We start from the raw sequence: 25927 nt of genomic DNA on the forward strand, positions 1-25927 counted from the left end.
ACAGGCAACGGCAACATGACTGTCACAGGAATGACCAAGGGAGAAAGGGACTGGTCTTTAGTAGAGAAGGTGGCTGTGTCCTTGGTGTGGTGCAGGGCTGGAAAGTAAGACCTGGAGCAGCTTGGTGCTAAGCACTCTCCATAGATTCTTTTATTCTCTAAAAGCCCTGTAAGAATAGGAGCAATTATATTATGATTTGAGGGATGAGGTTTACAAGAGGTTAATTTGCCCTAGAACAGATAGCTAGTAAGTGGCTTCAATATCCTATACTTTACTCTGTTTTTCCTTTTGTGAAAATGAAAAAAGTATCCCTCCTTGATTCCAAGACCAACCTCTCTGCTAATTCTCTGGATATCATCCCTGACCTCAAGGACCTTGCCTCCACACATGTCCCCTCTTTTTCCTGAGCCCTTACACTCTCCCTTTCAGATATATATTAGGCCTCTTATGTTCAGGGTGTCTTATGATTTTAGTGAACACCCTGTTACTTACTATTTCAAATATATGTTATCTTCATTCTAAATATATTATAGATTCCTTTAAGGCAAGAGTTAAATTGTATAGCTTTTTCTGTTTTTTATATGTTCATAAGGAGTATTTTTGAGAACAGAGTGAATGCACGAACAAACAAGTGAACACGTGATTTTCAATCATAGTATGTTACCTGAATTTGACCTGCTTGGAGGTGTTGCTACACAGTCAATCTGGAGAGACTGCATTCTCTTCACAACTGAATTTTGGGCTGGGTCTGGATACTCTTTCTATAATTGACAGCATAAATGTACACTTTAGTAAACAGTAGTAAATAGTTCCAAAAAATTATTATAGAAAAATGAAATCTTTTCAAAAGGTAGAGATTTCATATAGCTCTTACAAGGAATAAATCTTTTTTCCCCAAATAGCCAAAACAATCCTGAAAAAGAAGAATAAATTTGGAGGGTTCACACTTCTTGATTTCAAAACTCACTACAAGATTACAGTAATCAAAACAGTGTGGTATTGCTCTAAGGACAGGCATAGACCAATGAAAGATAGAGAACCCAGAAATAAACCCTTACATGGCGAACTGATTTTCAACAAGGGTGCCAAGACCATGCAATGGGGGAACACTGGATACAAACGTAAAAGAATGAAGTTGGACCCTTACTTTTATTATATACAAAAATTAACTCACATGGACCCAAACACTGAAGCTTAAGTGCTCAAACCATATAAATATTAGAAGAAAACATAGGGGAAAAGATTCACGACATTCAATTTGATAGTAATTTCTTAGACATGACACCAATAACACATGTAACAAAATAAAAATAAATAAACTGGAGTACATCTAAATTAAAGCCTCTGTGCACCAAAGGACACTATTAAGAGAGTGAAAAGATAACCCAAAGAATAGGAAAAAAATATTGGCAAATCATATCTCTGATAAGAGATGACTATCCAGATTATATAAAGAATTTGCATAATTCAACGATAAGGCACAAACTACTCAATTCAAAAATGGCCAAAGGGCCATTTCTCTAAAGAAAATATACAAATGGTACATGAAAAGGTGCTCAACATCATTGGGAAAATATCCTTCAAAACCACCATAAGTTATACATGACTTCACACTCTAGATGGCTATCATTTAAAAAACAAAAACAAAACCCTGAGAATGAAAAATGTTGGTGAGAATGTAGAGAAATTGGAACCCAGAAATGTAAAATGGTAGGACCCTTATGGAAAACAATTTGATGGTTCCTCAAAATTTAACATAGTATCATCATACAATGTAGCAATTCCACTCTTGTGTATATACCCAAAAGAATTGAAAGGAGGAGCTCAAAAAAATTGTACATCAATGTTCACAGATAAAAGGTGGAAACAACTCAGTATCCATCACAGTTGAATTAATAAACTGTGATATACACAGAAAATGGAGAATTACTCAGCCTTAAAAAGGAACGAAGCTCTTAAAACATGTTACAACATGGATGAACCTATAAAACATTATGCTGAGTGAAATATGGCAGACACAAAAAAATGAATATTGTTTGATCCCCACGTCTGCAAGGTACCTAAAGAGGCAAATTCATAGAAAGTGGAATTCCACATTACCAGGAACTGGGAAGGGGAATGGGGAACAGTTGTTTAACGGGCACAGAGTTTCTGTTTGGAATATTTAAAAATGGAAATGGACACTAAGTGATGTTTGCACAGCACTGTGAGTGTACTTAATGCTACTGAATTCTACACTGAAAGATGGGTAAGATGGTGGGGCAGCTGAGGGGTGCAGTTGCTTAAGCATAAGACTCCTGGTCTTATTGGCTCAGGTCGTGATCTCTGGGTCATGAGATGGAGCCCTGTGTCAGGCTCTGCAGTCAGCCTGGAGTCAGTCGGCTTAAGACTCTCTCTCTCTCCCCCCCTCCCCCCCCATGCACATATGCATGTACGCTCTCTCTCTAAAATAAATAAGTAAATCTTTTAAAAAAAAGAAAAGGTAAGATGGTAAATTTTATGTTATGTGTATTTTACCAAAATAAAAAAAAAGGAAAAAGAAACTCTTTTTTGCTATAAAAGTGATACCACTCATTATTGAAAATATAGAAAATGTACAGAATTATATTTAAAACCTACACATTCTGCCTTCACTCCAAGGACAAAATTAACATTTTGGTATTTCCTTTAAGTTTTTTTCTTAGTCACATTTGCATTTTGTTTTAATATGTAGTGCTTTTGTTAGTCTTCAGTTTAAAATTTATCTAAATTCCATTGTGATTCCTTTTTAATCCACAGGCTATTTAGAAATATATTTCTTAACTACTAACCACATGAGAGTTTTAAATTTTAAGATTAATTTCTAGCATAACTGAAATGTAATCAGAGAAAATTCTTAATATGATTATAATCCTTTTAAAATTGGTTGAGAACTGTTTTATTTCCCAGGACACAATCAATTTTAAAGTATGTCTGTATGTGCTTGAAAAGCCTATTGTAGTTATTAAATGCAGTGTTTTATATATTTCCATTCAGTCAAATGTTAATCATGTTCTTCAAATTTTCTATATCCTTACTGATTTTTTTTGTCTATTTGTTCTGTCAGTTAAAGAGAAATTTGTATATTAAAATCTCCAACTATGATTCTGAATTTGTCTTTTGCTCCTTTGAGTTTTATCAAGTTTTGTTTTGATATTGAGACCATGTTATTAAGGGCATGCACATATTTAAAGCTGTTATTATCTTCCTGGTGAGTTGAACTTTTTATAGTTATGAAATATTTCTGATTATTGTGACTTAACCTAGTGACTCTCTTTCCTGACATTCTTCCATTGGATACCTTTCCTTTTATAGTGTAGGTATCCCTCAGAAGTCTGGTAATTCTCGCCTCTCCGGTTTTTTTTTATCTTCATTTTGAAATCTCCATATGCCTGCCTGTTTTATTGACTGTAGTTCTTCCCCTCATGAATCTAGCAGCATGTTGTTGTACTTGTGCCAGCAGCTTGTTTCCTAAGTGTGTGTGTAGGGAAGGTCTTTGTTTGTCTTGGCTACTTGGCTGGTAATAACCTTTGATATACTTCTAGACCCCAGACCAAATTCACTGTTTCAGGTTGAGGAAGATGCTGCTCCCATGTGTTGCACAGCACAAGGGACTCAGAGGGAGGAGCCAACTTTTGTAACCGGCACAAGCATGGTTCCCAAGTGACAGTCTTACACCGACGCCCCAGCTGACCATGCTGTTTCTTCTACAAATGGACATAGACTTGTTCCTCCAGTACTCCTTCAGCATTATGTTTTGGGTTAGCATTTTATTTTTCTGTTATAGGTCTTAGGAAATAAAATTCTGTTGGCTTCCAAGAATTCCTCAAAATGACTGATCCTCCTATGGTACTTTCCGTTCTACTCCAGTGAGGTTGTGCTTTTGTCTCCACATTGCTATATATATAATTTCTCTCATTGCATTAGTTTTGATGGAGGAATGGGTCCAGTGTGCCAACTTGATGGTTATCTGTACAGAACTGCTAATTTTGTTTCATGTGGTTACCAAGCCAGCTTACCTCAAATCTTAGTAACAAATTATATTGCTTTGGTTTTCAAAACTGGTAATACATATGCTTTGATATGTTAATGTTTTGAGTACCTGCTATGTTACCTACTTTTAAACTTGTCACATCTTCTTCTACATTTTCTTCTAATTGATCTTCATAAAAAGGCCTAAATTTTTCTTCAATGCCTATGCAAAAAAAAAAAAAAAAAAAAAGGTATTTTAAATTTCTTAGGTATTTTCTAAACTAAAATTTAAATACTAGTAATCTATTATTTTTTAATTACTTACCTTAATCTGTGGACAAAGCAGTAAAATAAAAATTTTAATGCCAAATCACTGACTTATATGAAGAGACTAATAAGACTAATAACTAAGTAGACAGACGAAGGGACAAGGCAACAATGGAAACCAAGAGATATTGCCTAATAGCATGTTTCTCCAACTGCAGCACAAAGCCCAACTTATTATGAATTAATCTCCAACTGAATAGGGATGGACAACTCCTTGTTTTGGTCTCTCTGGTATCAAAATTATTATAGGCTAGAACACTCAGAATAGGGATTTGATATAAAGAGTTCAAAGCTCTTGGTCCAAGAGTTCTTTTTTTTTTTTTTTGCCTAATAGCATGTTTCTCCAACTGCAGCACAAAGCCCAACTTATTATGAATTAATCTCCAACTGAATAGGGATGGACAACTCCTTGTTTTGGTCTCTCTGGTATCAAAATTATTATAGGCTAGAACACTCAGAATAGGGATTTGATATAAAGAGTTCAAAGCTGCTAGCCTTAAAAGAAAAAGGCAACTTCCACTTTCAAGAAGATGGAGTAGACATATCTTTCTTTATTTCTCCCTCTAAGCACAAGAACCCCTATAAAATCACACATAAAACAAATAAAAAGAGCATGAAAGGAGGAAAGACAAAGGCAGACAAACTAGGGACTCTGGGATCTGAGGAGACATGGCGATGAGTTCACTAGGATTTCTTTTTGCCTCTTAGATCCCAGACTTGCACTTAAGGAAGCTGGCAACCGAACAACAAAATCCTAACAAAAGCCTGCTTTTTCTAGCCAAAGGACTAAGCAAAGGGTAGCCTAGCAAGACAAAAGACTTTTAGTCAATAACCACTCTCCAGCCAAACATCACAGAAAACACTGTGGCTCCACCCCCAACCTTACCAGCAAAGGCCAAGTAGGGAGCTAAGATTTCCAACCTCATGAGACAGGAACAGGGTACTTCAACACCCCCAGCACGGTGATGTCAGAGAGGGCCAACAGGAAGTCCTTTCCTCCTCCTGGTCCATTCTTAAACATGTGGCCTCCAAGTGGGTGCTAGGGGCATGGGAAGAACCACTGCTGTGCCTTCCGTCCTGCCAGATGGTAATGAGCCTCTCTACTCTGTGGTTTCAATGGACTATGAAGGTAGACTAGACTTGCACTCTTACTTTGCAATAGTAAGGTGCTCCTACCCATTCCAACGGAGAAGTGTCAGAAGCCTAGTGGGAGTCAGAACTTTTGCCTCCATTGCAGTGTCCATGGACTTCACTGGAACTTCCACCCTGACCAGGACAAACAAGGAATGGCCCGCCCCCCCCGCCTTCTCAGGTGTCCTAGACTCCCCTCTACCTGTTATGAACAAGGTGGCAGCTACTCTTCCACTGCCAAATCCATGTCCGAAAAAGGCCAGCTAATGTAGAAGGATTGAAGAATACCCAAAAACTCCTAGCATTGTAAAAAAATGTGCAAGTTTCAATAGAAAAATCACTCACCAGACTAAGAACTGGAAGATTTAAAACTGAAAGAAAAAAGATAATTGATACCAGAGATATTAGAACTAGCTGTTTAAAGATTTTTAAACAGCCATGATACAAATGCTTCAATAAGCAATTACAAACAAGCTTAAAACAAATGAGAAAACAGAAAGCCTCAACAAAGAAACATAAGATAAAAAAGAAAGTTCAATAAAATTTTTGAACTGGAAAATATAATAAAGTAAATTAATATGGTCTAAACACAAATCAAAAGACGCATATTGGCAAAACAGATTAAGGAAACATGACCCAAGTATATACTGCCACAAGAAACTCACTTCACACATAATGGTTTTAGGCATTTTAAAGTAAAAATATGGGGAAAGATAAATCATATAAACATTAATAAAAGGAAAGAAGGTGGCTATCTTAATATTCAATAAAATAAACTTCAGAGCAGATTACTGGAGACAAAAAGGGACATTTACCTAATGATAAAAGGATCAATCCATCAAGACAGCAATCCTAAATATATACGCACCAAACAAGAGATGTAAAATCTATAAAGCAAAAGATGATAAAACTAAAAGCAGAAATAGACAAATCCACAATCATAGTGGGAGACTTGAACATCTCTTTCTCAACAACTGAAAGAACTAGACAGAAAATCAGCAGAGACATAAAAGAATTCAACATTATCTACAGATCTAATTGAGATTTACGCAACACTCTACCCAACAAGAGCAGAATAATCCATTCCTAAGTGTCCACAGAACATATCCCAAAATACACCATATCCTGAGCCATAGAACCAACCTCAATAAATTTGACAGAAGTTAAACATACAGAATGTGTTCTCTTACTACAATGAAACCAAGCCAGAAACCAGTAACAGAAAGAAAGCAGGAAAACTCCAAACTCTTGGAAACTAACAACATGCTTCTAAATAATGCATAGATCAAAGAGAAAAATCTCAAAGAAAATTTAAAAATGCAATTAAGTAAATGAGAATAAAAAACAATCTATCAAAATCTGTGGGACATAACTAAAGCAGTGCTGAGAAGGAAATTTATGGCATTACACACACATTAGAAAACAGATGAGGTCTCAAATCCAAATCAATAATCTAAATTCCCACCTCAAGAACTTAGAAAAAGAAGAACAAAGAAAACCAAAAGTAGAAGAAAGGAAATGAACAGGAATCTATGAAATGAAAAACATTAAAAAAAAAATAGAGAAAATCAATGAAACAAAAAGCTGGTTATTTGAAAAACATCAATAAATTGATAAACCTCTAGGAAGAGTAACAAAGGAAAACAGAAGACATAAATAACCAGTATCAGGAATGAAACAGAGGACATTAATACAAACCCTGGAGATAGCTAAACAATAATAAGAGGTACTACAAACAACTTTACACATATAAATGTGACAACTTAAATTAAATACATCATTTTCCTCAAAAAATACAAACTACCACAACCAGAACTAATAAACTATTTCATATATTACTCTGATATAAAACAGACTACTCTGATATACAGATTATATTGATAGCTCCTATAATATTAAAGAAATCAATTTCACAATTTAAAAACTCCCAAAAAAGAAATTTCCAGGCCAAGATGGTTTCTTGAGAGAATTCTAAAAACCTTTTAAAGAATTAACATCAATTACATTCATTCTCCTCCAAAAAATAGGAGGGAAAACTCCTCTATTTTATGAAGCCAATATTGATCCTGATATCAAAAGCAGACACAGATAATACAAAAGCAAAAAGCTATAGACCAATATCCTAGTGAATATACTTGCAAAAGTCTTAACAAAATATTAGCAAATAGAATTTAACAATATATAAAAAGAATTATACACCATTACCAAATAGGTTTTATTATTATTTTATTCCTGGGATGCAAGGCTAGTTTGGTATTCAAAAATTAATCAATGCAATTCACCATATTAACAGTGAAAAGAAGGGAAATCACATGATCATATCAATCACTGCAGAAAAAAACATTTGACAAAATTCAAAGCCCATTCAAGAGAAATTCTCAGAAAAATAAGGATAAGTATGGTGAACTTCATTCAGTGATAAAGAGTATCTACAAAATACCTACAGCTAACATACTTCATAATGAAAGTCTGAATGCTTTCCTCTAATATTGAGAAAAGGTGAGGGTGTCTGTTCTCACTGTTCTTATTTAAGATAATGCTAGAAATTCTAGCCAATGTGATAAAGTAAGAAAAGGAAATAAATGTCATACAGATCAGAAAGGAAGAAATAAAACTGTCCCTATTTGGAGATGACATGAAAATCTAAAAAAGATCTCCTAAAATACTTCTAGAACTAATAAGTGAGTTCAATAAGGTCATAAGATACAAGATTAACATAAAAAAAAATCAACTGTATTTCATATTCTAGCAATAAACAAATGAACACCAAATTTAAAATACAAACTACTTACAGTTGCTCAAAAAGAAATATATAGGACTTGTATGCTGAAAACTATACAACACTGATAAAGCAAAGATACAAACAAATGAAGAGACATATTGTGTCCATGATTAGAATACTCAGTATAGTAAAGATCTCAATTCTCCCCAAATAGATATACCGATTTACACAATTTCTATCAAAATCCAGGTAAGATTTTTTATTTGGTAGATATAGACAAGATTTTTCTAAATTTTATATGGAAAGACAGGAACGAGACTAGCTAAAATAATTTTTTTAAATTTTTATTTATTTATGTATGATAGTCACAGAGAGAGAGAGAGGCAGAGACACAGGCAGAGAGAGAAGCAGGCTCCATGCACCGGGAGCCCGATGTGGGATTTGATCCCGGGTCTCCAGGATCGCACCTGGGGCCAAAGGCAGGCGCTAAACCGCTGCGCCACCCAGGGATCCCCTAAAATAATTTTTTAAATAAAGGAAAAAATGGAAGGAATCAGCCTACTCAGTAAGACATATCACTGTAGGTATTGGCAGAGGGCTAGATGCACAGCTCAATGGACCAGAATAGAGAACCCAGGTATAAACCCATACAAATATCCCCGACTGATTTCTGCCAAAGAAGAAAAAGCTATTCAATGGAGGAGAGACAGACTTTCAATAAATGGTACTGGAACAAGTGGATATTCATAGGCAAAATATGAACTTCAATCTAAGCCACATACCTTATACAAAAATTTACTCAAAATAGATTGTGGTACTTTTCCAACAAAATATAAATTGAATGACTCGCAAGAAAGAATCAAATATTTAGTTTTGTGCTATTGTTCTTTGGTTAGCAATCAAAAATTTTCCTTGACAGTTATAGAAAAAAAACACTTAATATAGACTTAAATGTAAAATTGTAAGAATTTTAGAACAAAACATATAGAAAATCTTTGAAATCCAACCCTGGCAGTGTTCTTAGTCTTGACAACAAAAGTACAATCCATAAAAGGAAAAATTCATAATCTAGAATTCATCAAAAACTTTTACACTGTGAAAGATGCTGCTTAAGAGGATTAAAAAAAAAAACCCACTATGTTTTGGAGAAAGTATTTGCAAACCACAAATCCAATGAAGGAATACTACATAGATGATATAAAGAACATTCAAAATTCAACAGCAAAAAAACCAAGCAATCTAATTAGAAAACAGGCAAAAGACCTAAAGCAACATTTCACCAAAATCGACAGATAGCAAATAAGCATAAAAAAGATATATTCAATATCATTAGTCATTAGAGAAATACAAATTAAAACCACAGTGAGGTATCACTACCTACCTATCAGAATGGCTAAAATGACATGGTGACAACACCACAAATGCTAGCAAAGACGCAGAGAAACTGGACCACTGGTGGTTCACATTGCTAACGAGAACATAAAATGGTACAACCACTCTGGAAAACAGTGGCAAAAAAATCCACAAAAAAACAACCATGAAACTACTGTATAACCTAGCTATCACACTCCTGGTTATTTATTCTAGAGAAATAAAGACATATTCACACAAAAACCTGTCACATGAATACTTACAGTAGTGTTAGTTATAATAGCCAAAAATGGAGAAAGAACCATATTTCTTTTGAGGAAAGAATAAACAAACTGTGGTACATCCACACCATGGAATACTACTCAGCAATAAAAAGAACAATTCGTTGGTATACACAATAGCCTGGATGAATCATGCTGAATGGCAAAAAGCCAAACCCAAAGCATTCCCAAAAAGTATTTTATGATTCTTTTTTTAAGATTTTATTTATTTATTCATGAGAGACACAGAGAGAGAGAGGCAGAGACACAGGCAGAGGGAGAAGCAGGCTCCATGCGGGGGAGCCTGATGTGGGACTCATTCCCAGGACTCCAGGATCATGCCCTGAGCCAAAGGCAGACGTTCAACTGCTGAGCCACCCAGGGGTCCCTATGATTCTATTTATGTAGTATTTGTGAAGTGACAAAAAAATGACAGAAACGGAGAACAGATTAGTGATCAACAGAGGTGAAGGAGGGGGGGTGGCGTTCGCGAGGAAAGTGGGTGTGGGTACAAGAAGGCAACATAAGGGACCCTTCTGGTGATGGAGATGACCTGCATCTGACTGTATCAAGGTCAACATCCTAGTTGTAAAACTATACTGTAGTTTGGCCAGATGTTATCACTGGGGTAAACTAGGTAAAAGGTATATGGGATATTTCTGTGTTTTCTTTTCTTTTCCCTATTTTTTTTAGAAGGACTTTTTTTTAGTAACCTGTACATCCAGCCTGGGGCTCGAACTTACAACCCCCGAGATCAAGAGTTGCATACTCTACTGACTGAGCCAGCCAGGTACCCCTGTTTTTCTTACAACCACAGGTACATCTACAATTATCTCAAAATAGGAACTTTAACTTTAAAAAAGTTAAAAAAGGCATGAAAGAAAAGAAGAGACCAGGTCAGGAGAGGATTCAGGCTGACTAGGAAAACAGGAAAACAAGCAAGTAAATCAAAGTACCCCTCTAATCCTTGGTTCTAGTGGTGGGTGGGGCTTTATTCTGTTTTCTCATGGCATAAATAGGCTCCTAAGTGACTTCCTACTGTTTGTTTCTTGCTTACCTGATTTTCTTTCCTCTGCCTCTAGAATCTTAGCAAGGTCCTAGGTAACCTAGTGGAATGGGAAGACATGCAAGGATGTGACAAACACCTATGTCCCCTTTCCTCGCCCTCTACTACAGGCCTAATTTTTTTAAAAGATTTTATTTATTTATTCATGAGAGACAGAGAGAGAGAGAGAGAGAGAGAGAGAGAGAGAGAGAGGCACAGACACAAGCAGATGGAGAAGCAGGCTCCATGCAGGGAGCCCGACGTGGGACTCGATCCCGGGCCTCCAGGATCACACCCTGGGCCGAAGGCAGCGCTAAACCACTGAGCCACCGGGGCTGCCCTACAGGCCTAATCTAAATGACAATATACATTTCCAAAGAAGTCTGCAACACAAGGGCAAGGAGAAGAAATAAAAGATGCTAATAAACAAAAAAGGACCAGTGGAAGCTACCAAAGTTTCCATTAACAGATGAATGAATAAAGAAAATGCGGCATATATATATATACACACACACACACTTTCTCCCTCTCCCTGTGTCTCTACCTCTCTCTCTCTCTCTGTCATGAATAAATGAATAAAATCTTACAAAAAAAAAAAAAAAAAAAGGAAGGAAGGAACTTCTGACACACACCACAGCACAGAGCAACCCTAACATTATCCTGAGTGAAATAAGCCAGGCACGAAAAGACAAAAACTGTATGACTCCACGAGGTGCCTAGAATTGTATCTATTGATGTAATGATAGAAATAATAGAATAAATTCATAGGGATGAAAAGTCAGAAGGGTGGCTGCCAAGGGCTGGGGGAAGGGGGATGGGGAGTTGGTGCGTTTTAATGGATACGAAGTTTCAGTTTGGGAAGATGAAGAGGTTTTAGAGATGGCTGGTGGTGCTGGATGCACAACACTGTGAACGTACTCAACGCCGCTGAACTGTACACTTAAATAAGGTTAAAATGGTAACTGATGCATTATGTATATTTTAACACAATTTTTATTTATTTATTTTTATTTATTTTTAAAGATTTTTTTTTTATTTATTCATGAGAGACACACAAAGAAAGAGAGGCAGTGACACAGGCAGAGAAGCAGGCTCCACGCAGGGAGCCCGACGTGGGACTCGATCCTGGGTCTCCAGGATCATGCCTTGGACTGAAGGTGGCGCTAAACCGCTGAGCCACCCGGGCTGCCCTTAACACAATTTTTAAAAAGTTAATTATGCAAAAAAAAAAAAAAAAAGAAAGAAGAGGGCCTCATATAACTTCACACTTTTAAGAGGGATGGTATCTTTTCATTGAACAAAATGTTTGAAATCTAGAAAGTCTATTTGAAATCACAAGTAGAACTCAGATTTCTGAACACTTCAACTTCCTGACAACATCTTACCAGGAAAATTGCCTCACTGGCAATGTATACAGTCACAGAAGATGCTCTTACCAGCAAATGTTGGCCGAATTTCGGGTTTTGCCTCCCAGCATTGCTTCATGATGCCGATAATCTCCTCTGGGCAGTACTCAATGATGTCCTCCACATCTGGCCTGTTCCCAGATTTAATGCACAGTATCAGCTGCTGTTCACAAATAGCATCTATAAGGCAAAGGATTTACGTTGATTTTTTTCCTCAGGTCCTGCGTGTCTCAGGCAGGAAAGCAGCAGAACTTGGACAATCCTGCTGATCTCCTCTACCTAGGGTATGCTTTTAGGACGGGCGCCTCATCTGTTAGGGGCAGAAGGACCCTCTGACAAGGCACTGACATATTCTACTGCCCAGATGATCAAACGACATTTTAACCTCTGCAGAAGAAAGAATTCACAACAAAGTGGCCTCCTGGTAGATTAGAATATACAAATAAAACCAATGGCAGACTCCAGACTTTAATACAAAGGCGAACATGGAACAGCTCTTACCCGTAAGGAACTCAGTTTATTGAGAGGGACTTAAAATACAGAGTGGTAACGGTTATTCAAAAATTAAGTACAAAGGTTTCTGCTAACACAACCATGATGAGAAGGTCAGAGAAGGCTTTGCTGCATCAAAAAAAACTAGAAGGATTTATTGATAAATCAGGAAGGAGGACTCAGAGAGCAGGATTCCAGGATAGGGGGGCAGGATATGAATAGATTGGAAGTCTCCAAAATTGTGATGTATCCTAGGAATTATGCGTAGTTCTCTATAACTGGGCATACTGACTAAAGAAAGAGAAGTAAGGAATAAAGCTAGAGAAAGATGGAAAAGCCAGAGAGGGCCTTGTATTCCATGCTGAAGAATTTGAACTCTATCCTGGAGGCCCAGGGAGCCTTGGAAAGATTACAAATAGATGAACGAGATGGTCATACTTGTCTATCAGGATGACCAGCCTGGCTGCAGGGTGAATGGGGAAATGAGCAGCCCTCAGTAGAAATACGGATGGTCTGAACTAGAGAGTCTGGTGGGGACAGAAGTCGAGGGATTCAAGATGGATCTTGAATCATATATATACCTTGAATTCATAGGTTTTGAATGGACAAAGCTGAGACTGGAATGCCTAGAGTTTCTGGTTGGGCAACTGGTAAGTGGATGTTGATGCCATTTTCTGAACATGAGCAAAACTGAGCGGACTACAAGGAGCGCATGTAGAAGATGAATTTATTTGGGGGGATCTTGCTTTGGGGATCCTCTGGCATGTGTAATGGATCTAACAGATAAGTGGATATCCAGGCCACGGATAGAGATAAGAGATTTGAGAGGCCCTGGCAATGGGTGATTGATCATTAAACTGGGGGAACTGATAATAATAACTGATAATAATAACTGGTGATAACTGATAATCACCCAAGAAAATAGAAATGGAAAATGTCCATTAATTTAGACATTTAACAAACTGAAGATGTGTATATATATACTTTTGTATCCGTTCTTCTCCATGAACATGTATCTGTTCTCATTTAAAAAAAATTTTTATTTATTTATTCATTCATTAGAGACAGAAAGAGAGAGAGAGAGAGAGAGAGAGACAGGCAGAGGGAGAAGCAGGCTCCACGCAGGGAGCCCCACGTGGGACTCGATCCCAGGTCTCCAGGATCAGGCCCTGGGCCAAAGGTGGTGCTAAACCGCTGAGCCACCCAGGCTGCCCTGTTCTCATCTTTTTATTCTTGTATCTTGTATCTCCATATATCTGTTCTCATCTTTTTATTCTTAATTCTGATTAAAGTACCCCTAGTAAGTACTAAAAAGAAAGAATTCTCGAGTGAAAGAGCAAGTGAATGAATCAAAGTATGAAGTATATGCCTCATAAGCAGAAGGAAGTAAGTTTTCCTGTCCAGGAAGAATCCTGGAATTTTACAGCACCCCCCAAATACAGACACATCATCATGGCTCCTATGTGTCCTGTGATCCCTGATTCCTAAACCGAGATTACTCATGCATTCAACATAATGGTACTGCGCGCCTACTGTGTTCCAGGCACTGTGAGATGGATACTGGGGAAATAGTGCTGAATAAATCAGATATGGTCCCAGCCCTCATGTAGCTTATGGTCTCGTACCTTAAATCAACAAACAGTTGTAAATCCTAACTGCCTTCATTGAAGGCCAATATTTCACTCAGCAGTTTTGATTAACAGCCAGATCCCACTCCTCTATAAATGTCTTACTTTCATATGGCTCCTTATTAGCAAATATCGCCCAAAGTACTATGCCAAAGCTGTACACATCTGACTTCTCCGAGGGCTTGGCGTTGATGTCATTCAGATGCTCTGGGGCCATATAGCAGAGGGTTCCACCATTTTTCTTAGAGACACTATTCAATTTCCTCTGCTCATTAATTTCCTCTTTAGTCAGTTTACTCCACGTCTTAAAGGAAGCAACGCCAAGATCAGCTATCTGCAAGAGATCAAATCAACGTGATTGTTCTATGAGAGCCAGAGGCAAATTAGACTTGTCTTTAAAGGTTGGGCTTAACTAATAGATGCAAGGTATAGTGAATTTCCAGAAATTTCCACTAGATAGGTATTAAAACAGCTACTTCTGAACAAGTTCATAGAAACTTTGTTTCCTCAGCTATCTGGAAAATGTCCCTAAGATGTGTCCATTTGAAATTCTGGTATTTGAATTCTTATGCAATAAAACCATGTAATTTGCTAGGGGAGGGGGAGGGAAGAGAAAAGCAGAAGTCATTTCTGACATGAACTACAGCAGAACGTGTTTATTCTAATTCCTCATTTACTCTGCATACTTTTTTTTCAACTATTTTTGGGGCTAGGAAGAAAAGGGGTCTTCTCAGCAGATGTGTATAGCACATGGGGACTAGATACCGCACCTTCAGTTTTCCCAAATGGTGTCCCGAAGCCCATGGATGCGAGATTCTAAGAACTCCAAAGTCCTGAGGATACAGACTGCTGTGCTACTTGTTTTGAGTTGGTAGCCTGAACCTGAGAGAAGATGGGATAGGAAGAAGGAGAAAAACCGACAAGGAAACCAAAAGAAAAATACAAAGGTCAGACACAGAACAAAGAGAGAGGTGGCAGGGCAATGATAGAACAGGGAAGGATAGAACAATACAGTTAAGAAGAAATCAGAGGTGACAGTTTCACTTTTGCCTCTAGGAATCCAAGCATTTGGGTAGGTCATGTGGTGATCTAAAATCCCCAGATTTTAACCTAAGAGATACATAAGAAATAAGTGATTTAATGTTAAAGAGTGAAACTTCCTTTTAAAGTTATAGGAATAAGAATCTGTCCAAGACTAGAAGGAAGCATTAGAAGCAGAATCTCATAGTGGAGGGACTCTGAGTCAGCAGCTCCTGCGCTCCCCACCATTGCTGCTTCCCCTTTCAGATTCTCGTGCTTGGATTCCTGCTGCCAAAACCAATTAGATGTGATGTTCCACCTACTAAATCTGCTCTTGGGTGAACAAAAGGAAAATCCCCTCCCCTTGTTCCCTTTACTACAATGGAATAAATAAATTATAGTTAAAAAAAAAACTGTTAAAAAACGTAGATGACATTAATAAAAAAATAAATAATATGAACTCCATCGAGTCCGTATCTTTGTAGCTTAGTCTGTTAAGCATCTGCCTTTTGGCTCAGGTTATGATCCCAGGACCATCTCAGGTTAAACCCTGCATCAGGCTCCCTGCTCAGGGCGGGAATCTGCTTCTCCTTCTCCTCTTCCTTGCTCATGCTCTTTGCTGCTATCTCTGTTGCTATCTTTGTCTCTCTCTCTCTTTCACAAATAAACAAAATCTTTAAGAAAAAAACAAAACCACCCCAATCTTCTAGAAACTTTCAGATTCTGGTTTACCTTAATGTGAAAGTCATCATCGACAAGGATGTTTTCAGGCTTTAGGTCCTTGTGTATTACGCCTTCTCCATGTAGGTAGCACATCCCTTCAATGGTCTCCATAATTATCCTTCCTTTTACAGAAAGGGGGATACTGACCTAAAACAAGGGACATTAAGTCTATGACATGGAAAGGTAAGTCAAACAGGCCAAAGCAACTGTTTTATTCAAGGTTGTGGGGTCTGAGCCTGTGGATATCCAGATCCTCCTCGACATACAATGGAGTTGTGTTATGTCCTAATAAACACATCACAAGTTGACAGTATTATGAGTCGAAAATGTGTTTAATACACCTAACCTACCAAACGCCATAGCTTAGCCCAGCCTACCTTTAATCTGCTTAGAACGCTTACATTAGCCTTAGTTGGGCAAAATCATCTAACACAAAGCCTATTTTATAATAAAATGTTGAACATCTCAAGTAACTGACTGATAGTGAATAGCAAGTGAAAAACAGAATGGCTGTGTGACAGAATGGTCGCAAGCATGTCGGCTGTCTACCTTGTGATCACGCAGCTAGCCGGGAGCTGTGGTTCCGCTCAGCGGCCGCTGCCCCAGTATCATGAGAGAGGACTATAATGCATATCACTAGCCCAAGAAAAGATCCAAATTCAAAATTCAAAGAATGGTTCCCACTGAATGCCCATGGCTTTTGACCATTGTAAAGTGAAAAAGTCGTAAATCGAACCATAAGTTGGGGACCATCTGTAGTCACCAGGATTCCTTCTACTATGCTTTGCAGCACAGCTATTATTTTAAAGGAAGCCTCCTTTTAAAGAAAGATTTCATCCCATGTGCTAAGGGTATTATTATTGTGTTCTGTCCTGTAAAACTAAAACTTCCATGCTAATATGGAAATATGTTAAAATGCTATAAAGTTAAGGTCTTTGAGAGCAGAACACGGTGATGATGGCGATGAATATAATATACATCCTTACTTACTACCTAGCATGGTGCCTAGAATTGTTGTTGAATGAAGGCATAAAGAAATAAACAAAAAATCAAGTATTTTTTACAGTCCATTAGTATATGCTACTATATATTAAATAGACGAACAATGTCACAGAAACGTGTGTATGAAATCATACGAGAAAAGACAATATGAAAGAAATGTGCTGATTACACTGATTACAAACATTTAAGATGAACCTAGAGGTAACATGATGTTAAAACAATGCTGAAGTGCAATGGCACTGCTGGGTATTTACCCCAAAGATACAGATGCAGTGAAATGTCAAGACACCTGCACCCCAATGTTTACAGCAGCAAAGTCCATGATAGCCAAACTGTGGAAGGAGCCTTGGTGTCCATCGAAAGATGAATGGATAAAGAAGATGTGGTTTATGTATCCAATGGAATATTCCTCAGCCATTAGAAACGAGAAATACCCACCATTTGCTTCGAGGTGGATGGAACTGGAGGGTACTATGCTGAGTTAAATAAGTCCATCGGAGAAGGACAAACATTATATGGTCTCATTCATTTGGGGAACAGAAAAAATAGTGGAAGGGATTATAGGGGAAAGGAGGGGAACTGAGTGGGAAAAATTAAGAGAGGGAGACAGACCATGAGAGACTCCTAACTCTGGGAAACGAACAGGGGGTAGTGGAAGCGGAGGTGGGCGGGGGGGCGGTGACTGGGTGACGGGCACTGAGGGGGGCACTTGACGGGATAAGCACTGAGTGTTATATGTTGGCAAACTGAATTTAAATCTTAAAAAAAAAAAAAACAAAAACATAAACGAGACCTGATACCACGTTGACTAGGAAAACAAAAAAACAAAACAATGCTGAAGTGAATAGCTGCTTGATAATTTCGTATCAGATACTTCAGCAAGTCTTTGTAAATTCAGAAGTCACTCTTACTTACAATTGTATTCTAGTTATATAAATATTAATGCTATTACAGAGAATTCCAAAACATTAATTTTACTTAACACCGAAAAACGTAAACTGTATGTGTGTGTGTGCGTGCGTGCATGCATGCGTGCATACAGTCTCTACTTTACAAATGGGCTGTTCTCTAAAAATTTACTTATATGTTGGTTGTTGGTAAACCGGACAAAAATTTAAATGACGGAAGTTAGAGTCCCAAGTCAACCCTCTAAACCATATTTAAAACCCATAAAGTGGCTGATTTGGCAGTCTGATCGCCACCACCCAAAAAACAGCGGGAGATTTTCCCTCTTTCCTTGGTATACACCTTTGGACTTGGGAAAACATTCGGAGTAAGCAAAGAAAATCCCCTTCTCATTTTCCTTTCTGCTCTTTTCCCTGACATCCTCCTCGATTCTTCTGGAGCCCAAACTAGTCCACTTATCTCTGCCTCGTCTGGCAGGATGCCTCAACACCTACTACGAGTGGCAGCTGGTCTAACCTGGTTTTGGGGAGAAGAGCAATCACATCCAACCACAACACAACGTGCATAAGCTACACTCTTAGCCTTCCCACCGGTGCCTGTGAGAGCTGCCCAGGGCTTCGAGGAATCGAAGAAGGGACAGAACCTTGGACAGTTGTAGGGCTGGGGAGAAGGTGGGGAAAGGGGGGTATCTGCCCTGCATATAGCCAATCCCACCAGGCACACACGCCCTCCATGCTCGGGCTAAGTCCAGTTCTTGGCGGTGTTCCAAACTTGCTGTATTCTCTGTCCTTCGCCGTCCTCCCGCCAGGAACACGTGCTCCCTAACTGCACCCATACTTCAGGCTTTGGCTCAGGCCTCGTCCTTCTGGAATCCCTCCTTATCCACCCCGCACTGAAGTGAGTACCTGTCCTCAGTGTCCCCACGGCTGGGGGGATGTACCTGTCCTCGGTGTCCCCACGGCTGGGGGGGATGTACCTGTCCTCGGTATCCCCATGGTTGGGGGACGTACCAGTCCTCGGTATCTCCATGGCTGGGGGGATGTACCTGTCCTCGGTGTTCCCACAGCTGGGGGACGTACCTATCCTCGGTATCCCCACGGCTGGAGGGATGTACCTGTCTTCTGTGTCCCCACGGCTGGGGGGACATACCTGTCCTCGGTGTCCCCACGGCTGGGGGGATGCCTGTGGAAATGCCACCAGGCCACACAGTTTTCCTCCTTATCTGTGCCGCAGGCGGGTCTGTGTCATACTTGCTGTGGGCTCCGGAGCAACCAGCACAAAGTCTCACTCCTAATAGCTAGACAGACGCTAAAAGGTGCTTTACTAAGGTGGGGTGGTTTCAGAATCGGTTTCTATGTCCTTATTTCAAGCCTTCCTTACCCAGCCTTCTGGCCGCTAATGCACTAACACTTAGGCTGGAAGATGCTCAAGCGGCGTCGGAGAGCAAGCATCACAGGAGCGCACGGGGACCTGCGGTGTGTCCTTCCACGACCCGGGGGCAGAGGCCTCACAGCCGACGGGCCAAGGGAGACGGGCTGTCCCCGGCCACCGAGGATGCGGGGGGCTGACCAAAGGCAGCTGCGATGCGACCGGCCCCAGGGGGGTGGCGGGGGTTGGAGGGGGTGGCGGCCAGGCCCCGGGGGACAGCAGGCCGCACGCTTACCTCGGCCTTGAGAACGTGCATCAGGTTGCCCTTCTCCATGTACTCCATCACCAGGGAGTAGTTCCCTTCCTCGAGGATGACGCCCAGGAGCTTCACCACTCGCCTGTGCCGCAGCCTGTGCATCATCCTGCCCTCCTCCAGGAGGGACTCGTTGTACCTGCGGGACGGAAGGCGGCCCGTGTCCCTCGAGGCCTGAGGACGCGGGACACGCGGCCACCGCAGCCCACGCTGCTGTCCGGGCTCGTGCGGGTCTCGACCCCTTCCGGGCCCGGTGCTGGCGTCGGCGGGCAGAGGGGTCCTTGGTCCTTCCCGGGGGTGTGCAGCAAGCGCGCAAGAGACCTCAGAGCAGGGGAGGAACGACGAGCCCCCGGGGACGCAGCCCCACAGACGCCACCCCACACCACGCGGCCTCTCTTGCTAGTGAGTCCACCAACTGCTTTCAACATGGGGCTTCTGGAACCTCTAATTAATGGGCTACCTCTTTTTGCCCTCTATGTAGGGCTGGTCCCCAGCAGAGCTCTGCAGCAAGTACCCAAGTCTATCTCACGGACCCCTCCCACTTTCTTCCCACTGCCTCCCTCCTGCCCCTTCAGTTCCTTCCCTCTCTTTAATCCCCCCCATCCCTCCTCTTCCATGGTCAGCTGGCCCTGAGCTTCCTGCTAACCAGCCTCAGAATCCTCAGGAGCCGTTCAGGGCTAACGATGACCAGCTAGCAGCGTTATCTGACAAAGTCTGCACGCTGTCACCCCGTCTGTCTCCTTCTAAACCCCGGGCCGTGCTTGCCCACACCTCCACAGGAGTTCTTCCCATGGCCCAGCCCGATACCTGCCCCAGCCACCCACTCACTCAGTGCGCTTGGGCCCTGTGTACACCTTCTTCAGGATTACGAGTCCATGGGATCTGTGTAAACACAAAGACACCTTCCCGAAGCCCCCGCTGTCCAGATGCTCCTTCTCCAAAAAGTCACTAGATTTCATCTTAATGTCATCCAAGGACATGGTTGGTTTCCTTGTGAATCCTAAGAATGTCCACAAATGTACCACCTTTTCCTCCTCAGAGCTGTGCCCTGTACAACAGAAACACAAACGCAAACAAGGAGACATCTCAGTGCAGAAAGTCACTATTCAAAACACATGTAAAGTTCCACCACGTGCTTGGTGTGCCTTAATCTTTTTGAGGATGGATGTAGCTTGTAAATACACCATTTGTCATATTTTCGAGAATTACAGAAAACCACAAGTTTTATTCTTTTAAATTTCCATCTCTGGCAACACGGAGGACTACAAAAATTGTAAAACCCTCCTGCTCCAAAAGATCTCTGTGTATGGGATAACATACCACAAATGTCCATTCAAATGCATAGGTGGGCCCAATAGAAAGGAGAATAATACCAGGGATTAAAAAAAAAGGGGGGGGGGGCAGGCATTGGCCCCGCTGGTGGCTGCTATGAACTGAAAGTGTTCACCCCAAGTTTCATTGGTTAAAGCTGACCTCACAGTGACAGTATTAGGAGGTAGAGTCTTTGGGAGGTAGTTGGGTCATGAAAGTAGAAGCCTCATGAATGAGCTTAGGGTCCTTATAAGAGCTCCCTTTCTCTCTCCCTTGCTCCACTATGTGAGGATACGAGAAGACAACAGCCATCTGCAAACCAGGAAGCCCGTCCTCACCAGGCACTGAATCTTTCGATACCTTCATATTGAACTTCCAGCCTCCGTAACTGTGAGAAATTATGTCAACTGTTTAAGCCCTCAGTCCATATTTTGTTATAGCACCTGAACTAGGACAGTGGCCCTAATGTGGATGGCCAATCATGACATCCAAATGTCAAGGTTTAAAATGCAGCCAGAGACAGAGAGATCATGGCAAGGCAAGAAAAGAGGGGTGAAACAGAGACTCCCCCCTTAAAATGGCACTTGTCAGTGAAGGGATGGACGGGGAAAAACAGTCTGCCAAGCAGAGGAAATCGCTTGTCTTGGATAGGACATGGGGGATAAAAAGCACCTCCAAGTGAATTCATAACCTGGGCCCATCTTCAAATAGATTTGGGCTTTGAATTTATACTTCTCCTATGGCCAAAACGGCCCAAACTAAGAACTTTTTAAAAAGAAAATGTGTAGGGACGCCTGGGAGGCTCAGTGGTTGGGCATCTGCCTTCGGCCCAGAGGGTGATCCTGGAGTCCCAGGATCGAGTCCTGCATCAGCATCCCTGCGTGGACCTGCTTCTCCCTCTGCCTGTGTCTCTGCCTCTCTCTCTGTGTCTCATGAGTAAATAAATAAAATATTTAAAAATAAATAAAAAATAAATGAAAAGAAAGTGGCTACAGGCTGATGATATCCCTGAGTTAAGTTTAGGTTAAGCAAACAAACACCCTCAAGAAAGACCAGATATAATTCCCACAAGTAAAGTCTAACTTAACATTAGCTCCTGTTCCAAAATTACAAAACACAAAGGAGAAAGTTCAGCATGAGCCAGACCCAGCAGATACAATGGCAGTAGTAGGCACCAAGGAATTTTAGGTAAAACTATTGGATACTCTTAGAAAATAACAGGGTTGTGAGTAACTATGAATAAAAGAATCAATTTGAAGAATATAAAAAGAACAATGCATTCTCTAGAAGGAATATAAAGGTGGAAAGAGGATGAGGATTTGGAGAATTTTTACATAAGTAACACAAGGTATACAGCGTATGTAATCTCAAAACAGAATTGTTTGCTTCTCCTTCTTCCATTCATTTTCCTCAAACTGAAGAATAAAAACTCATGGGGGACCATAATGAGATGCCATTACACACCTACCAAAATATCCAAAATTTAAAAGGCTGACTCTACCAAATATAATGGTAAAGATAAGAAACAACTGAAATTCTCATACATTGTGAATAGGAGCATAAAGTGATACAACCACTCTGATAAAAGATCGAGGGGTTTCTTCTAAAAACGAAACATACACTTAGACTAGGGCCAAGCAATTCTAAGCCTAAAGGAAATGAAAACATATGTCCCCAAAGATTTGTATGAAGTTCAGAGCAGCTTTATTCATCACCCCAAACTTGAAAAAGTGATGATGCCTCAAGACGACACTGGATGAAAAAAAAAAAAGGATTGTATATTCATACAATGGATTACAACTCAGAAATGAAAAGCAATGAACTACTAATATACACACAACGTGGATGAGTCACAAAACATACTAAACAGAAGGAGCCTCGTACAAAAGAATACATACTGTATACCTTCATCTATATTAAGTTCTATTTGCTCTTTAAAGATTTTATCTATTCATGAGAGACACACACAGAGAGGCAGAGACACAGGCAGAGGGAGAAGCAGGCTCCCTATGGGGAGCCCGATGCAGAACTTGGTCCCGGGACCTGGGATCATGCCCTGAGCCAAAGGCAGACACTTAACCGCTGAGCCACCCAGGCCTCCCAATATATTAAGATCTAGAACAAAGTAATCTATCTTGGAAAAGGAGTACCTTTCTAGGGACAGGTTGCCCAGGGACAGGGTGAGGACTGAATAGTTTGGGGCATTAGGTAATGTTCTGGGGTGGTAGTAATGCTCTACCATCTCGGTAGGGGTTAGGGATACACAGGCATAAGCATTTGTCAATACTCAGCAAATGTAGGCAAATCCTGCATCAAAAGAAAACTCTGGGGGATCCCTGGGTGGCTCAGCGGTTTAACGCCTGCCTTTGGCCCAGGGCGCGATCCTGGAGTCCCAGGATCGAGTCCCATGTCGGGCTCCCGTCATGGAGCCTGCTTCTCCCCCTGCCTGTGTCTCTGCCTCTCTATGTCTATCATAAATAAATAAATCTTTAAAAAAAAAAAAAAAAGAAAACTCTGTAAACATATTGAACTCTCGTTAGTGGTGTACATGCTGAAAATATTTAGGAGGAAGGGTACTGACATCTGCAATTTACTTTGCAGATAGACTGGTGGAGAGAGACAGTGGTAGACAGATACTATGTGACAAAGCAGGCTGAATAAAATAATATTGACATTAGACACATGAAAGTTCACTCTAAGATTTTTAAAAATTTGTTTCTATGTTTCTATTTTTATTAATTTTTCCTGTATATTTCTCATCTACTTTCTAATAGTATGTATGTCAAAACTAAGAAACCAACCTTGTACATTACTATTAATGAAACCCCCCACTTGATTCTGATTTTACCCTTTTTCTTTTTTTTTTTTTTACAAATGCCCCTTTTCTGGTCTAGGATCCAATCCAGGATACTACATTGCCTTTTGGAGCTTTTAGTTTAGTTTTGTTTTTTTTAATTAAAAAAAAAAAAACCTTTACCCTTTCTCCCAACCCCTGCTTCTGGCATCCCCCATTCTCTGGATCTATGAGCAAGCTTGTTTGCTTGCTTTCTCTTTTTCTTTCCTTCCTTTCTTTCAAGATTCTACAAATAAGTGAGATCATATGGCATTTGTCTGACATTTCACTTAGCGCAATGCTGTCAAGGATCAATCACGTTGTCACAAATGGCAAGATTTCCTTATTTTTTATGGCTGAATATACATTGATATACTGAAGAATATCAATCAATATATATTGTTATATTATATATAAGATGAAATTATATATTGATATATTATCAATATTGATACCATCAATATAATCAGCATTACGTGTTGAGATACATAAATCACATCTTCTTTTTCCATTTATCTATTGATGGACTGTTAAGCTATTTCCATATCTTCGCTATTAATGCTGCTATGAACATGGGAGTACACATGTCTTTTTGATTGTGCTTTTGTTTTCTTTGAGTAAATACCCAGAATTTTTTGAGGAAGCTTCATACTGTTTTCCATAATGGCTACAACAATTCACATTCTCATCAACAGGTACAAAGGTTCCCCTTTCTCCACATCCTTTCCAGCACTTGTTATCTTGTCTGTATGATAACAGCAGCTCTAATAGGTATGAGATTATATCTCATTGTGGTTTTGATCTGCATTTCCCTGATGACCCTGAGCATCATTTTTATGGGTCTGTTGGTCATCATGTATCTTCTTTGGAAAAATGTCTATTTAGATCTTCTACTCATTTTTTAGTTAAATCTTTTTTGTTTTTGTTTTTTGCTATGAAGTTGTATGAGTTCTTTATATATTTTGGATATTAAGCTCCTAACAGATGTATGGTTTGCAAACATTTTCTCCCATTCAATAGGTTGCCTTTTCATTTTGTTGATGTTTTCCCTTGCTGTAAAGAAGCTTTTTAGTTTGATGTAGTGGTGTTGTGTAGTGGTCTACGACAGTCTGGCTCAGGTTACCATCTGCACCTTGTACAAAGGTTGTGGGCAGACCACATCACCCCCAAAAAGTTCACATATCAGCACAGTAGACAACACTAAGGACCATCTTTTTTATAACTATGAGACATTGCCAAACAAGAGGAAGCACCCTCTGGGAAGAAGCACATCTATGTATGGGGTAGACAAGGGGTGGGGAAGCTACACAAATAAAGGGCCAAAGACCAGGAGCAGAGGGTGGTGATGGTATTGAGGCAGGCGTTGAAAGAGAGGCAGCAGAGCCATTTTACTGTGGAAAAAGCACAGGCCTTTCTCTTGAGAGTATGAACTCTAGCTCTACAATTTATTAGCCTCATGACTTGGGTAACTTACAAACCTCAATTTCCTCATTTCCCAAAGGAAACACATTTGTTGCCTGCTTTATGGTTCTGGCTATGGCAGGCCCAGCTGCCCACATTTATCCAAATTTATCCCATTTCAGTGGCCTTTGAGAATGTCAGTCTGCAGCTGGGATCCTCTGCTCAGTAGCTCTCTACTGATCCATCCTTGTGAGAATAGTAAGGTTGGGGAGATAGAGTAATTCGTTCCACTCTCCCCTATAACCCTCTGAGGGCATATTCTTCTCCTGGGTCATCCTGTTCATCCTTCAGGTCTCAATGAAATGTCATTTCCTCAAGGAAGCTATCCTAGGTCTTCCCATTAGACATTTTCATAGCACCCTTTACTTCTCCCTTGAAATAATTAAGATAGCTGTAATTTGAGAATTATTTCTAATTAATTACATAGGAGGCAAGAAACTATCTTGTGTACTGCCTATAGTGCCTAGGGCAAAACCTGACATTTTTTGCCCTAGGCACTGATCAGTAACAGGACAAGGACACCCACTCTTGCCACGTATATTCAACATAATGTGGGAAGTCCTAGCCATAGCAATTAGGCAAGAAAAAGAAAACGTACCCAAATTGGAAAGAAAACAG

At 40.1% G+C, this 25927-nt stretch overlaps 1 protein-coding gene across 1 annotated transcript in view; it reads right to left on the bottom strand.

Moving 5' to 3' along the window:
* Nucleotides 1-25927, bottom strand: part of RIPK1 (receptor interacting serine/threonine kinase 1) — a 73939-nt gene that overhangs the window by 6674 nt on the left and 41338 nt on the right. The window contains exons 2-8 of the mRNA XM_041772161.1: nt 20533-20752; nt 19687-19843; nt 16125-16262; nt 14478-14706; nt 12283-12432; nt 4137-4213; nt 665-761 (exon numbers count right to left, since the gene is read on the bottom strand). Coding sequence (XP_041628095.1) covers nt 665-761; nt 4137-4213; nt 12283-12432; nt 14478-14706; nt 16125-16262; nt 19687-19843; nt 20533-20752 — 1068 coding nt within the window. The remainder of the gene's footprint in view (nt 1-664; nt 762-4136; nt 4214-12282; nt 12433-14477; nt 14707-16124; nt 16263-19686; nt 19844-20532; nt 20753-25927) is intronic.

The sequence above is a fragment of the Vulpes lagopus genome, chromosome 10 (genome assembly GCF_018345385.1).
Source record: "Vulpes lagopus strain Blue_001 chromosome 10, ASM1834538v1, whole genome shotgun sequence".
In the NCBI taxonomy this organism is placed as follows: Eukaryota; Metazoa; Chordata; class Mammalia; order Carnivora; family Canidae; genus Vulpes; species Vulpes lagopus.